The sequence below is a fragment of the Rana temporaria genome, chromosome 8 (genome assembly GCF_905171775.1).
Source record: "Rana temporaria chromosome 8, aRanTem1.1, whole genome shotgun sequence".
In the NCBI taxonomy this organism is placed as follows: domain Eukaryota; kingdom Metazoa; phylum Chordata; class Amphibia; order Anura; family Ranidae; genus Rana; species Rana temporaria.
In genome coordinates this window covers 19783031-19800277 of record NC_053496.1, presented here as the reverse complement: position 1 = coordinate 19800277, position 17247 = coordinate 19783031, and the positions used below count along the sequence as shown (strand labels likewise).

Here is a 17247-nt window from a genome sequence, read left to right as displayed (position 1 = left end):
TGACGCGGGAACGACGGCCATACTTAACATTGAGTACGCCTCATAATAGCAGGGGTAACTATACGCCGGAAAAAGGCGAACGCAAACGACGTAAAAAAATGCGCCGGACATACGTTCGTGGATCGCCGTAACTAGCTAATTTGCATACTCAACGCGGAATTCTACGGAAACGCCACCTAGCGGCCGGCGGAAAAAATGCACCTAAGATCCGACGGCGTACTAAGACGTACGCCTGTCGGATCGATCCCAGATGCCGTCGTACATTGTTTTGTAGATACAAAACAAAGATACGACGTGGGAACTTTAAAATTACGCGGCGTATCAATAGAATACAAAAACAATATAAAAGAAATTAAAATAATATAAGAAGAGAAAACATTTCAGTGGTTCTAATAAAAGAATTAGCTTAACACAAAATAGTAATTTTAGTATAATCCATCACACTTGATCTTTGGGTGAGGAGCTATGGTCCTACCACAAATGTTCATGAAATGGATTTGATAATACCCAATACAAAATTTAGTTTGCGTGCCAATTTTACTACATTTGTTTCCTTAACGGTATTAGCAGCAATATGCAGAATAAAAAGCTTTCAGCTTCCCCTCTTTGATGGAGAATGGGCATTGAGCCATGGGCAAGTCGTAGAGTCACTGACTTTCCATAGAGAACAGGAGTTTTCCTTGGTAACTTCCTGAGAGGAATTTGGTTTTGGCATCCTTGTGCTTGGTTCTATTAAACAGCATATCAGACAGTTTTCAAATGCCATTGCCCTAGTACGCACACAGCATACAAGATGTTCCCAGCCCTTTCCTAAGCAAAAGAAGTCTAATGCCCCATACACGCGATCGGATTTCCTGTCGAAAACACCGTGACGTACAACACTACGACGAGCCTAGAATAATGAAGTTCAATGCTTCTGCGCATGTGTCTAATTTTTTCCGAGCATGCATGTTTTTTTCTCCGTCGGAATTCCATACAGACGAACTGAATTTCCGATAAAAAGAATTTCCGTCGGAAAAAAAGAGAACGTGTTCTCTTTCTAAGTCCATCGGAATTTCCAACGGAAAAGGTCCAATGGGGCATAGTCACGGTCGGAATATCTGTCGGAAAAAAAGAGAACATGTTCTCTTTCTAATGCCGCGTACACACGGTCGGAATTTCCGATGGAAAAAGTCAGACGGAATTTTTTGATAAGATATTCCAACCGTGTGTATGCCCCATTGGACTTTTTCCGTTGGAAATTCCGACGGACTTAAAAAGAGAACATGTTTTCTTTTTTTCCGATGGAAATTTTTTTTATCGGAAATTCAGTTAGTCTGTATGGAATTCCAACGGAGAAAAAAAACACACGCATGCTCGGAAACAATTTGACGCATGCTCGGAAGCATTGAATTTCATTATTCTAGGCTCGTCGTAGTGTTGTACGTCACCGCGTTTTTCAACGGTCGGAATTTGGTGTGTCCGTGTGTATGCAAGACAGCTTGAGCTGATTCCGTCAGAAAAACCCATCAGAGTTTATTCCGACGGGAAATCCGATCGTGTGTACGGGGCATAAGTCCCTCAGAATTTTTCTGACGGTAAAAGTCTGATGGGGCATAGGCCCCGTACACACGATAGAATCCATCCGCGGATAAATCCCAGCAAATGGGTTTCAGCGGATAGATCCTATGGTGTGTACACTCCAGCGGATCTGTTTCCGCGGATATTTATCCCCTGGGATGGATTTCCAGCGGATAAATATTTGCTGACATGCTAAACAAATCTATCCGCTGGAATCCATCCCAACGGATGGATCCGCTGGTCTGTATAGACTCACCGGATCCATCCGTCCGAAGGGATCCCCCGCATGCGTCGTAATGATTCGACGCATGCGTGGAATTCCTTATATGACCGCGTCGCGCACGTCGCCGCGTCATAATCGCGGCGACGGCGCGACACGTCATCGCCAGAGGATTTCGGCGCGGATTTCAATGCGATGGTGTGTACACTCCATCGCATGAATATCCGCGGAAATCCTCGAGAGGATTTATCCGCTGAAACGGTCCGCTGGACTGTATTCGAGGAAAATTCTCTCGTGTGTATGGGGCCATACACACGGTGGTCGGAATATCCGATGAAAAAAATCAGTCTGACTTTTTCCATCAGAAATTCTGACCGTGTGTATGCAGCATTACATCGCCTTCATGGTCTGTCTGATTATACTGGGGGACTAGGCACTGTGGAAAACCAAAAAGTTATTAAACTGGCAGTCTCAATCAAGGTCCGAGACTATGGAACGCTTTACCAACCAGCGTTCGGTTGGAGGAAAACCACCTGACTTTCAGAAGACAGATTAAAACTCTGCTCTTTTGATGTCATGAGACACGAAACATCAAGCGCCCAGAGGCGATTCAGTTCGCATGTGCCGCGCTATATAAGTTTTTCATTCATTCATTCAAGCCTGATATCCATTTTTTCCATGCATTTTGTTTGGAAGTCATTCATCATGGATCATATTTTAACTTTCTTATGCCAAATGCAAACTGGAAAATGTATCTTCACTGTGCAACTCATTTCTATGTGCAGGACCGAGAAAAGCTTTTAAGATTACGGAAGCAGCGGAAAAAGATGACAAAGCTCCCTAAGGTAAAAGCATTTTCCATTTTTATTCTGAGTTTTATGGTCAGGACTAATCATAGAAAACAAATCTTCCTGTCTTGGTAACTGCTGTTCCTGATTAGCAGATCCAGTGAAGCACAAATATAGCAATTTGTTCCTCCATAGAGCTTTATTAGCTTTCAGCACAAAATGTCACATATATATTACATCCATCATCTTGTTATATAATTGCTGTCTGCCATTTAAAGTTTAATGCATTATAAACCTTCCTACATGCACCTTGCGGTCTTTCACCTGCATAAAATGTGCATTGATCATGCAGTTTCACTGTGTCATTTGTTGGCCTATATGCACAGTTTCTGTGTATTGTAGTGCTGACTGTTGACTCTGTTTTAATGTTTGTAACTTTATTATGAAAATGTCAATAAAAATAATTTAAAAATAGAAAATGAGGCTTAGCACTGCACAGGTTAATAAATGGCCTCTGTCTGTAGTTTGAGAACTAACAATTCCTGTGAAGAAACTATATATCCCACAATCTCTGGGTCTCTTAATTTAGTTCACGACAGGTGAGAGCTAAATAGTAATTATAGCTGACACAAACAGACAGTGCAATTGACAGAGAGACCACCTTGCAATATTTCATCATTGTCATGGATATGCAATAGTCTGGCAGCTTACCCGTTTCCATCTGTCCATTAAGAGGCCTGACTCTGTTCTGGTTACCTTCTTATCGCCTCTACTTCTTGTATGGCCCCACCCAGGCCATCCCAGGAAGTCTATATTAACTGTTGCACTACAGGCCTGCAGTGCTGTTCAACAGTGTTGTTTGCTTAAGTTCCTGTCTGCAGTGTGCTACGATTACCTCTCTGTGTACCGTTTTTGGCTCGTCCTTGACTTCTCCTGTTTGCCTGTGCCCTTGACCTTTTTGCCTGTCCCTCGGTTACCCTGTCTGCCTGTTGCCCTGACCTCGGCTTACCCATCACTTCCGTTTGTCCTGCTTGCTGCTTCCCCTCTCTCTCTGTGGAGCGTGACCTAGGGGATTATAAATCTATTAAATCAATCAATCAATCAATCAATCAATCTGTGGAGCGTGACCTAGGGGAGGCCAGGGGTCGCGACCTGGATCCAGCTGTGGCGAAGGCCATCCTCACCACTAGAGGCTCTGGTGAACACAAAGCTGGGTCTTAGACTCCGCGCCCTGGGCGATCTTGGGTTCACGCTTCCTCTCAGATAGCAGCATTCAGCTATAGGGTTCACTACCCTGAGGTGCATCCCTGACCCCTACGGGGTGCACTTGTCATCTGTCCACAGGTGACGTGACAATCATATTAGCACCCCCTGACAATTCCTGTGAAGAAACCATATATCCCACAATCTCTGGGTCTCTTAATTTAATTCACGACAGGTGAGAGCTAAATAGTAATTAGATCTGACACAAACAGACAGAGCAATTGATAGAGAGATCACCTTGCAATCTTTCATCACATTAGCACCCCCTGACAATTCCTGTCAAGAAACTACATCTCCCACAATCTCTGGATCTCTTCATTTAGTTCACGGCAGGTTAGAGCTAAATAGTAATTAGATCTCACAGAGACAGAGCAATTGACAGAGAGATCACCTTGCAATCTTTTATCATATTAGCACCCCCACATTTATGATGCATCACAGAGAAAACGGTAAGGCATTGATTAGACACTGTGTAAACTGGAACAAAGGGTTGCCTGTTCCTTTTGCAAATAGGGACAAGCTATATGAATGAATAAATAGCGGAATCGATCAGCCATTACACTACAAACTGGAGCCACAACACGTAAAGCCCATCATTACAAGGTAAGGCAAACAAACAACACAGGGAGCCAGATTCAGAAAGGAGATACGACGGCGTATCTCCAGATACGCCGTCGTATCTCTGAGTCTGGCCGGTCGTATCTATGCGCCTGATTCATAGAATCAGTTACGCATAGATTTCTATTAGATCCGACCGGCGTAAGTCTCTTACGCCGTCGGATCTTAACTGCATATTTACGCTGGCCGCTAGGGGCGTGTATGCTGATTTACGCCTAGAATATGTAAATCAGCTAGATACACGAATTCACGAACGTACGCCCGGCCGACGCAGTACAGTTACACCGTTTATGTTAGGCTTTTCCCGGCGTAAAGTTACCCCTGCTATATGAGGCGTATATGCGGCGTACCAATGTTAAGTATGGACGTCGTTCCCGCGTCGAATTTTGAAAAATTTACGTCGTTTGCGCAAGTCGTCCGTGAATGGGGCTGGACGTCATTTACGTTCACGTCGAAACCAATACGTCCTTGCGGCGTACTTTGGAGCAATGCACACTGGGAAATTCCACGGACGGCGCATCACGTCGGGTCAGGGTTAATTTACATAACACACGCTCACTTCTTCACAATTTGAATTAGGCGGGCTTACGCCGGCCTATTTACGCTAAGCCACCGCAACTTTATTTTGAGAATACGGCACTTGCCTGTAAAAGTTGCGGAGGCATAACGTAAATAGGATACGTTATGGCCGCACACACATACGCCATTTCTACGTGAATCTACCCCAGGGAATATAAGTACACTAATACTTAGTTAAAACAACAAAAGCATTTGAAAGTGTACAGTGCCTGTAAGGAACAAGGTTTTTTCTATGTCTACAATATTCACAGTGCACTTATATTTTAGAGTGTTGCTAAAGGCAAAACTTTTTTATTTTGGATAGCGTAAGGCCACGTACACATGTCCGAGGAACTCGACGTGCCAAACACATCGAGTTCCTCGTCGAGTTCTGTGTTGAAGCCGCCGGGCCAACTTTCCTCATTGAACAACGAGGAAATAGAGAACATGTTCTCTATTTGGCCCGACGAGTTCCTCGTCGGCTTCCTCGGTGAAAAGTGTACAGACGACCGAGTTTCTCGGCAGAATCCAGCTCCGATCGAGTTTCTGGCTGAATTCTGCCGAGAAACTCGGTCGTGTGTACGGGGCCTAAGGGATGGGTATAAACCCTGTCAGCTTTCTTTACCATCTGTGTCCCTTTGGTGAGATTTCTCTTCACTTCCTGTCCCATAGTTAAAACAGGAAGTGAGGGAATACCAGCGTGTCACCAGAACTAGTGCCCCCATGGATGATTTCCACTCTATTCCTGTTCTGGTGTCCACCCAAAATTTGAGATTTTTGTTTACTTTCACTCTCAAAGGTAAACAGGACAAATAGAGAGGGCGAATCTCCAGGGACACAGACAGCAATAAAAACTGACAAGCGTTCTAATCCATCTCCACTCTATCCAAAACTAAGCGGCTACAGATTAGATTGGCTCACTGATTTTTACAGAAGTATGCACTAAGATACATGACAGATTTGAGGCATCCTCTGCAATAGGAATCTCATTTTTGGTGAGATACTCCCTAAGAGTTAAATCCTTTATAGGGATGCAGCTTTTCTCATGAGAACACTGAAAGTACATTGGGTGCAAAAAATAAATCAGACCCTCCCATTCAGAATGAGTCTGCACAGGACACAGCTGTTTGGCTATTTCTTCAGCGCATGAACAGGCAGCAAAGTTTGTTAAAGTGGTTGAAAAACCTAGTCACACCACATTTACCTACAAGTAAACCTATAATAAGGCTTACTGGTAGGTACTGGAGATATCTCCTAAACCTGCACGGTTTAGGAGATATTTACCATATACGTTTGCGCTGATGTCATGCGTCCTGAAGAAAGGGCACGATCGTGCTGTTTCTAAATGGCTCGTGCTGTGATCGGGGGCTCCCGCACGCAGTGACGTCACGTGACTCCGGCCAGTCACAGAGCCGGAGTCCTTGGCCCCAGAAGGAAGAGAGGTGAAAATGGATGCGGCCACCAGCGGGGACGGCGTGGGATTCGTGTGCAGGTAAGTGCAACATAATGAACTAGTATGCGATGCAGGGGAAATTAGAGGAGGTAAAACCCATCAGGGTTTATTTACTCTTTAAAATCCCTGCAATGTACAATGATTACCCAGAAGGGATTTTTTTCTCAACAAAAGTGGAGTTACTCCTTAAAGCGGGGGTTCACCCAAAAAATTTTTTTTAACATTACATTCAGCCAAGTTGTCAGAATGACAATCGGCATTTTTTTTTTATTTTATCCCTGTACATACCGTATTTTCACCGCCACTTCCGGGTATGTCTTCTGCGGGACTGGGCATTCCGAATTGATTGACAGGCTTCCGACCGTCGCATACAGCGCGTCACGAGTTGCCGAAAGAAGCCGGACTGCGAGTCGGCTCTATACGTCGCCTGCGCACCGACGTTCGGCTTTTTTCGGCAACTCGTGACGTGCAGTATGCGACGGTCGGAAGCCTGTCAATCAATTAGGAACGCCCAGTCCCGCAGAAGACATACCCGGAAGCGGCGGTGAAAATACAGTATGTAAGGGGATAAAATTTAAAAAAACAACCGATTGTCATTCTGACAACTCGGCTGAATGTAATGTTAAAACATTACATATTCCGTATTGATCCACCCCGTGTGTGTCCGTCGGCTCAGCGGGGATCATCCGTAAATCCCTGCTGAGCTGTCGGCGGACAGGGCGGTCCCCGCACACTGTGCAGAGACCGCCCTGTCTTACCTCCGCTCTCTCCTATGGGGAATCGGATAAATACGGACCGTGTGTCCGTATTCATCCGATCCGTTCCGCCAGACGGAAGAAAAATAGGGTTTTATTCCGTCTGAAAAAGCGGATCTTTGCGGACTCGGATCTGCAATACCATAGGGAAGCATTACAAGTCCGTTTATGGACTTGTAAAAAACGGACCGTTTGTCCGCACGTGTGAAAGGGTCAGGTCACAGATAGATATCTCCATTGGACATTTAACTGCTTGACTGGAGTTCAGATTTAAATGACATGTACTAACGTTCTTTTCATTTTTATATTTTCTTTATCAGCCAGTTGTGGAAACATTCTTTGGTTATGATGAAGAGGCTTCGCTGGATTCCGATGGTTCATCAATATCCTACCAGACCGATCGAACAGACCGCACCCCCTGCACACCAGACGAAGATGTGGAAGAGGTGACACATCTTCATTCATTAATCAAGCTATACGAAATGCCTCCTGCACATCTAACATGGTGAAATCTATTTGTAATCTGTTAAAAAAGAGTTCAGTAAAATGAACATCTTATTTTTGTGGAGTCTCCTCTTTCAACTTGTGTTCATGTATTTAGAAAAAGATGTGCAATGACTAAGCACAGGTGTGTGAAATGCGTTTGCTGAAGCCAATGAGATGTGTGTGCAGGCTGTGTCCTCGTTTTGAATGGATCTGTAAAAAAACGACAATTTTTATGCTGGTCAGTCCTTCTTTCCTTCATGTATTTAGAAAGTCTGGGTAGCCATTCCCACATGGGTGTATACCGTTCTATGTCTTTCTTTCTACATCAGTTTCTGTGAGAGAAGCATATTCTAACTCCAAACTCTAGGGGCCAGATTCACGTAGCTCAGCGGATCTATAGATCCGCTCGATCTACGTGATTTAAGATCCGCTCCCGCAAGTTTAGGAGGCAAGTGGCTAATTCACAAACCACTTACCTCCAAACTTGCGGCGGCGGATCCTAAATCCCCCGGCGGAATTAAAATTCCGCGGCTAGGGGGAGTGTACTATTTAAATCAGGCGCGTTCCCGCGCCGATTTAAATGTGCATGCGCCGTCCGCGAAATTTCCCGGCGTGCATTGCTCCCACTGACGTCGCTAGGACGTCAGTGGTTTCGACGCTTACGTAAAGGACGTCTGTCCGTATTCGAGAACGACTTACGCAAACGACGTTAAAAAATTCAAATTCGACGCGGGAACGCCGGCTATACTTAACATTGGCTGCGCCTGATAAAAGAAGGGGTAAGTATACGCCGGGAAAGCCGCTACGGAAACGTCGTAAGAATTCTGCGTCGGGTCCGCGTACGTTCGTGAATTTGCGTATCTCGCTGATTTACATATTATTTATCGTAAATCAGCGGGAACGCCCCCGGCGCCATTTTTAAATTGAAAAAAAGATCCGACAGTGTAACACATTGTAACACTGTCGGATCTAGCCCTATCTATGCGTATCTGATTCTATGAATAAGGCGCATAGATAGGACCAGTGTAAGTCAGAGATACGATGGTGTGTCTGTAGATATCAGGAGATTCACCGTCGTATCTCTTTGTGAATCTGGCACTAGATGTAGTATCCTACATGCCATGGGTCAAATATGTCAAAGGGTCGAGTTCTTGTTAATCCTTATTGACATGGGTCCAATGTTTGAAAAAGCTCCTTTAAAACAATTGCCCGGATTCAGTAAGAATTGCGCATAAATTACGGAGGCACAGGGCAACGATTTTGCCCTAGGCCCCCGCAAATTTGCGCCGCTGCCCTCGATTCACGGAGCAGTAGCTCCGTAAATTGCGAGGGCGCGCCGGCAAATATGGCCGGCGTAAGCGCGCCCAATTTAAATGATCCCGCAGGGGGCGGGAATCATTTAAATTAGGCTTGTTCCCGCGCCGATCGTAAAGCGCATGCGCCGTCGGGAAACTTTCCCGATGTGCATTGCGGCAAATGACGTCGCAAGGACGTCATTTGCTTCAAAGTGAACGTGAATGGCGTCCAGCGCCATTCACGAATCACTTACGCAAACGACGTTAAATTCAAATTTCACGACGCGGGAACGGCGGGTATACTTTAGCATTGGCTGCCCCTACTATTAGAAGGGGCAGCCTTACGCTAAAGACGCCGTACGGAAACTCCATAACTTGCGTACGCAGGGCTCGCGCAACATTGTGAATCGGTGTTAGTATGCAATTTGCATACTATACACTGAGCACAATGGGAGCGCCCCCTAGCGGTCATCACAAGAATGCAGCCTAAAATCTGCGTGGCATAAGAGCCTTATGCCACGCAGATTTTAGGCTGCAGTCGGCGTTACGATGTTCCTGGATCAGGAGCATTCGTAACGCCGGCGCAAGCAAGCAATTGCGCTGCGTAACTATGGTTACGCAGGCGCAATTGCTCTCTGAATCCGGGCCAATTGGCATTAACTAAGAATGTGTACATTGTCCAAATATGAAACATTAGTCTTTATTTCCCCATTGTTTTAGAAGAAAGTGAACTGGCCATGTGCAAATTTAGGGCCAGATTCAGATACAATTACGTTGCTCCACGGCAGCGTAACGTATCTGATTTACGTTACACCGCCGCAGGTTTACAGCGTAAGTGCCTGATTCTCAGAACTCTTACCTGTAAACTTGCGGCGGTGTAACGTAAATGCGCTCGGCGCAAGCCCGCCCAATTCAAATGGGGCGGGCACCATTTAAATTAGGCGCGTTCCCGCGCCGAACATACTGCGCATGCTCCGTTGGGTAAATTACCCGACGTGCATTGCGCTAAATGACGTCGCACGGACGTCATTTGTTTAGACGTTAACGTAAATGGCGTCCAGCGCCATTCACGGACGACTTACGCAAACGACGTGGTTTTTTAAATTTCGACGCGGGAACGACGGCCATACTTAACATGGCTTAGAACAACTAGGGCTCAGCCCTAATTTTACGCGGCGTAACTCGACGGAAACGACGTAAAGTTAGATCGACGGGCAGCGCGGACGTTCGGGAATCGCCGTAACTAGTCATTTGCATATTCTACGCCGACCGCAATGGCCTCGCCACCTAGCGGCCGGCCTAGAATTGCATCCTTAAGACCTGACAGTGTAATTCAATTATACCTGTCGGATCTTCTGGCTATCTATGCGTAACTGATTCTATGAATCAGTCGCATAGTTAGGACGGCCGTAACACAGAGATACGACGGCGTATCAGGAGATACGCCGTCGTATCTCTTCTGTGAATCTGGCCCTTAGTTCCAATCAGGGGCGGACTGACCATTGGGACTCTCAGGCACTGCCCGAGGGCCCCATGCCACTAGGGGGCCCCATCAGGGTTGCCAGGCTCAATAAAACCAGGGACAGTATGTAAAAATCTATGTTTTTTTTTACATCTGTCCCTGATATGTCCAAAACCGACATGCTTTTGATGTGAAAATCCTGAGATTTTAGCTGCCCCGCCTCTGCACTGCCTCCTGGCTTGGTGGCCATCTGTAAGCCCAGGGGCCCCATAATCATCTATTGCCCGGGGGCCCCATGAGTTGTCAGTCCACCCCTGGTTCCAATGGCATTTGTTTGAGAGATGTTCCCAAAAGAAAACGTATGTTGTTTACTTCAACAACAAATGTGTTTATGTAAGTCTGCAAAATCACAAAACCTAAAACACACCCGCCAGACGGTGCTCCATCACGGGATCGCCCCTTAGCATCCTCACATCCAATGCAGGGCAGAGAAGAGACTGCAGGTACCCATCTGGCTGCATGGGGTGAAGGATCAGGTCAATAAAACGGCTTGATGTGGTCTTTTAGTTTTCCTGGAGTTCAGCTTTTAATATTCTCTACACAGGGCATGGCCAAAGAAGAGACAGAGCTGAGGTTCCGCCAGCTAACTATGGAGTACCAGGCCTTACAGCGGGCATATGCCCTTCTGCAGGAACAAGTGGGTGGAACCCTGGATGCAGAGCGGGAAGTCAAGGTGCTTAGTTGTTTCATTTCTTTTTCCCCTTTTCCTTTATGTTTCTGTTATTCACAAGCCATTGTCTTTGCTGAGATAACCTCTTAAATCCCTTAAAGGAACACTAAAGGTTCGTTTTTTATTAGATCAATTGATTGCTGTAAGCTAGAGCATTTAAATATCACTTACCTCATTTTTCCTTTTGACCTCCAAAATACAGTAATCCAGGTTTGAAAATGCCATTTCCTGTCTCTCCTCTTCTTGCTTTCCACCAGCATCTGAGCTGTTTTGCATGGTGGAAAGCAGAATGTGCTCACCCCCTCCCTATGACTACAGCCCTGCGTGAAGATGCTCTCTTATCCCTCACAGGCATGGAGGCTAAGCCTAATGGGAACTGTAGTTCCCATTAGGCCGTGATGTAGCAAGAATGAATGCGCACCGCAAACCAGGAAGTAAGTGAGAATAACGATTCAGGAGTGACAGAGGTGAATAAAACAGCTCGATTTCAACAGGTATCAAACTAGTTATAATGCAAAACATTACTTTTTACTTTATCAGCTACTGTCAGACTTTAATTTAAGAGGAAAATATTTTTGCCTTTAAAACCCCTTTAAATCCTTAATTGGTCAATTTTGTATATTTTTTGTGGTTATGAACTCTTAGAAGTGCAAATAACTGATATCTGTATTCTGGGACTTTGAATGAGGCATGTGTATGCAGTAGTGTATTTAGGTTTTGTGCTGCCCTAGGTCTGACTAAACTTGTGCACCCCCTAATTAAAATATGACCCACCTCTTAATGTCAAGGCCAAACCCCTTTCTGTTTAAATTTTCGAGTGGGGACACTAGTTCTGAGGGCCTGGGGGGCAATGGATTCCCTTAACTTGCATAGATTTCCTCTCACTTCCTGTTTGGCTATGGGGCAGGAAGTGAAGGGAAATCTCTGCAATTGGACAGGGATGGTAAAAAATAAACTGACAGGGGCTAACCCTCCCTTACTCTATCCAAAATGAAAAAAGTGTTGCCTATAGTTCTACTTTAAGCATAAATTTCTGATAATTTTAAGGAGAACTAAGAAGATATAACAATGCTAATGGTGCAGCAGAAAACATAAATGAATAAATTCAATGAATTAAATTCCATTAATAAATACGGTACACAATATGATATGTGATGTATCATGAATAATATATAATACATGATATAAACGAAAAGAGACATAATACGAAATAGTAATCATATTGACATATTTAATATTAATAATTGATAAATATAATTGATACAAGCAATGACAGTTAATAAATTAAATTAACATACAAATCCAGTAAGGCTTCTTTCACACTATGGATTGTATGTCCGTTTTATAATATCCGTTTCTACTGTTATTACACCTATTAACGGACGTTTATTAACGGATTTAATAACGGATACATACGGATAAATATTTTACCATTCTTCCTTTATTGAAAACGGATAATGTTTATCCGTATATATCCGTATACATCCGTTATATCATTCCTTTCTAACGTCCGTTAATAAAAACCATTTCACCCTTTCTTGAAGTCCAGCTCCAGAAGTCTTTACTGAGCATGCTCAGTAAAATTAACGTCCGTTAACATAACGGACATTTACGGAGACATTTACTAACGTCCGTGCGCCATAGACTTCAATGTTAAAATATAACGGACGTTAATATATCCGTTAATTGCAACGGACAAAAAAAGGACAAAAAATAGTGCAAGACCCGTCACATATTCCGTTACAACTAACGTCCGTACGTTATAACGGACTATTACGGATCTTTACGGAACATTAAAAAATGCCATAGACTTTAATGATATTTTAAAAGGACGTATAACTTCCGTTTTTTAACATTATCTGACGGATTTTAAAACGGATTATTAAAACGGATTTATTTTGTAGTGTGAAAAGGGCCTAAGTATAAAAATCATGATAAATGTAAACAATAAATACTATTGGCAGAATTCATGATTTTGAGCAAGCTTGGCTTGGGACCCTTGAGTGAAGACTCGACGCGTTTCATGGCGTTTACAGCCAATCATCAGGAGAAGGATGCATGAATTTTGGCTACAAAGTAAGATAAATAAATGGGTAAATAGGGTCTCAGATAGTACACAATGGGCTAGATTCAGAAAGAATTTACATCGGTGTATCTATTAATACGCCGCGTAAATTCAAAGCTGCGCCGGCGTATATTCTTTCTGTATTCAGAAAGCAAGATACGCCGAAATTAGGCTAAGATCCGACTGGCGTAAGTCTCTTACGCCGTCGTATCTTAGTTGCATATTTACGCTGGCTGCTAGGTGGCGCTTCCGTCGATTTACGCAAGGAATATGCTAATTAGGTAGATAAAATTTTACGTTGTTTACGTAAGTCGTTCATGAATACGTGAGTACGTAAGTTACGTTCACGTCTAAAGCATTGACGATTTGCGGCGTAATTTCGAGCATGCGCACTGGGATTCTTTCATGAACAGCGCATGCCGTCAAATACATGGGGTCACACTAAATTTAAATAAAACACGCCCACATCATCCACATTTGAATTAGGCGGGCTTACGCCGGACCACATACGCTACGCCGCCGTAACTTAGGGCGCAAGTTCTTTATTAATACGGAACTTGCGCCCTAAGTTACGGCGGCGTAACGTATCTGAGATATGTTACGCCCCCATAAAATTACGCCGGGCTATCTGAATCTAGCCCTATATTTTCTAAAAGAGAGCAGGAGCTAACGACTTATACGTTACCTATGGTATAGCCCATATGTGTAACCCAGCAGTTGCCCATGATGGAGTGAGACGGTGGCTATTTTTTGTGGTTATAAACTATTAGAAGTGTAAATACCGTATTTATCGGCGTATAACACGCACAGACGTATAACACGCACCCTAACTTTAAGGGAAGTTTCAGGAAAAAAACTTTTCACAGCCCCCTGCGTATAACACGCAGGCACGGTTTACCTTCTATTTTCAGGGTAGAAAAGTGAGTGTTATACACCAATAAATACAGTAAGTGATATCTGTATTCATGGTGAATTGTCACACATCAGCTGAAAGGAGAAATGTGTTATTCTTACAGACTCGCGAGCAACTGCAATCTGACATTCAACATTACCAAACAAGAATAGAAGATCTTGAGAAAGCCATGTCTGAAGAGGGCCAGGTGAGATGCGTTTATGAGGCTTCTATGAATGGATGGGAACAGAATTGTAGTTAAAGTTTAACCCTTAGATTTATACAGCTCTGTCACATAGCATGGCAGATAGACAGGGCCGATTGAAGGAATTTGGGGGCCCCAAGCAAAATGGGGGCCCCCAAGAACCCCCCCCCTGCACGCAAAGCCTACGTTAGCGCTACACTAATTTTTACACCCATGTTCTTACTCCTCCCCCTCTCCCTAGTCCCTATGTTTTTCTATTCTCACCTCCCCTTCTTCCCTGTAGGCTGTCGCTGTAGCGTGGCCGAGCTCCTCTTCCTCCTGTCAGTCAGGTGTTCTATCATTATAGGTCCCCAGTTCCCAATCAGATAGTGCCCGGGCTGGGCCAGGTACCGTGCGGTACAGGAGATTCAGTTTCCTGTGTTCCTGGCTAGACTGAAAGGAAGTGAGCACTCAGTGTGCACTTCCTGTCAGTCCGGCCGGGAACAGGAAACTGAATCTCCTGTACCACGCGCGGTACCCGGACTGACAGGACTCCAGGAGGAAGGAAGAGGAGCTCGGCCACGCTACAGCCTGGGAAGGGGAAGTTAGGGGGCCCCAGGCCAGCTCGGGGCCCCAAGCAATTGTTTGTTTTGCCTGTCCTGTAGCGAGGGGTCTGCAGATAGATTACACCAGTAACAGTTAGGCAATACAGTGGTGTCCTCTACCCACAGCCAGCTGACTGGACAGCAAAGGTTCATTTAAGCCCTGTTCACCTATAGTACAGTGACTTGCATTTTACCACACCGGAACCCAGGTTACTGCTAGGACACACTGAAAACAATTGTTTTCTATGTGTCATGTTAACACTGCACCACACAACAGAGGTGCGTTGCAGTGAGCGGCAATAAAACGCAGGCAAGCTGCATTTTATCACAGCATACAGGAAAGGATTGCATGTCACTATACAGCAGTGCGATGCACCACAATGCTATACAGTGACATGGATGAAGTGTCACTTTATGCACTTCAAATAAAGTTGGGACAAAAAAAAAAAGAAAGCTGAAAGGTGCATCACACTGCCCCCTACAGCTGGCTTGCTGCAGCTGAAACAGAGAGCTTCCCAGACACTAAACTAGGGTGCGGGCAGTGCGAGCCGGCATTTACACTTGTGATTGGGGCAAAATAAAAACAGAGACTGAGTCACGTTTTTATCACCTCCAGTCACCCCACCTTAACCACTTCAGTACCAGACACTTTTACCCCCTTCCTGCCCAGGCCAATTTCCAGCTTATAGTGCTGTCGCACTTTGAATGACAATTACTCAGTCATGCAACACTGTACCCATATGAAATGTTTATCTTTTTTTCTCCACACAAATAGAGCTTTCTTTTGGTGATATTTAACCACTTGCCGACTGCCCGCCGTCGATTGACCGACCAGAATGCCACTCCTGCAGAAATCGGCGTAGCTGTCACGTACCTGGTACAGGGCAGAGCCTGACGTGCAGGGAATGGCCTCTCTTGCTCCTCTGACCCCGGAACCCCTGGTAGGGTAGACAGGGAGCGCCGTGGTACAGAGTCGTACAAGCGCCTGGCAAGGAGGAACTGCGGAGGTCTCCTGTAGACTCCAGGAAGGTGTCAGTGGTGCTAGGACAGCAGGGCAGCAGACAGCTGGAGCTTGGTGCAGGTAACCGGAAGCAGCAAGGTGACAGGTAGCAGGAACGTGGTGCAGGTAACTGGAAACAGTCAGCAGGAGGGAGGTGTACTGTAGTACCGGTACAGACAGGGTCAGGCGAGCCGGGTCGGACACAGGCGGGCAGATCAGGTACAAGGCGGAGGCAGTAGCGGAGTCGTGGTTCAGGCCGGATCGGTAACAGGCGGGCAGCGACTAACTTGAAGGGTAAGGCAGGAGCAGCGTCAGACAAGCCAGAGGTCAGGGCAGGCGGAGGTCAGGAGTATCAGAGACAAGCCGGGTTCACAGGAACAGAAGTCAATCAGGTAATCGGTAACAGAAGGGTAACAGAAACGCTGAAGACCGAGCAGCAAGAGGCTATGGGATGAGCCCCATTAAATAGCCTGAACTTGCGCCAAAATGGCGTCAGTACGTGCCCGCGCACCGTTGCCGCTATTGCGCGTGCCCGTGCGCGCCGATCTGCCGCGAACGCGCGCTCCCGTGCGTGCTGGTGCGCCATTGCGCGCGCCCGTGCGTGCTGGTGCGCCATTGCGCGCGCCCGTGCGCGCCACTGCGCCGTTAGCAGTGGCCGGCCACGTCTATGACATTGCCCCCCTCCAATGGGCAGCCTCCGGATGCCCAACCGAGTCATCTTGAGTGGGTGAGAGTTCTTGAAGGACCGAATCAATCTCTTAGCGTGGATGTTGCGTTCAGGTTCCCACGAATTTTCCTCAGGGCCATAGCCCTTCCATTTCACCAAGAACTGAACCTGATTGCGCCTCCGTCTACAGTCTAGGATGGACTCGACCTCAAATTCTTCCTCGCCGTTGACCAAGACCGGTTCGGGTGGATCAGTGCTTCGCCCCGGAAAGGGGTTAGCGACATCAGGCTTAAGGAGGGTGACATGAAAGACCGGATGGATGCGAAATGAATCTGGCAGTTCAAGTTCATAGGCCACACTATTGATCCTTCTTTTGATTGGGAAAGGCCCCAAAAACTTAGGCCCCAATTTCCTGGACGGGCAGGCAAGTCTCAGGTTGACGGTAGACAACCACACCAGGTCTCCTGGTTCTAGATTGAGTTCTCCTCTCCGCTTCTTGTCAAAGACCTCCTTATTATGCTCCTGAGTCTTTGCCATGGTTTCTTGAAGTAGCTTGTTGTTAGCGCTAAAAAAGTTCAATGTGTCTTGGACAGCGGGCACCCTACATTCCGGGACACAATTAGGCAGGAAAAGCGGGTGGTAGCCG

General features: G+C 45.7%; 1 protein-coding gene across 1 annotated transcript in view; it reads left to right on the top strand.

Annotated features, from left to right (window-relative positions):
• JAKMIP3 (Janus kinase and microtubule interacting protein 3) overlaps positions 1–17247 on the top strand; it is a 118242-nt gene that overhangs the window by 54590 nt on the left and 46405 nt on the right. Inside the window, exons 8-11 of the mRNA XM_040361366.1 lie at positions 2566–2625; positions 7536–7661; positions 11063–11191; positions 14270–14353. Coding sequence (XP_040217300.1) covers positions 2566–2625; positions 7536–7661; positions 11063–11191; positions 14270–14353 — 399 coding nt within the window. The remainder of the gene's footprint in view (positions 1–2565; positions 2626–7535; positions 7662–11062; positions 11192–14269; positions 14354–17247) is intronic.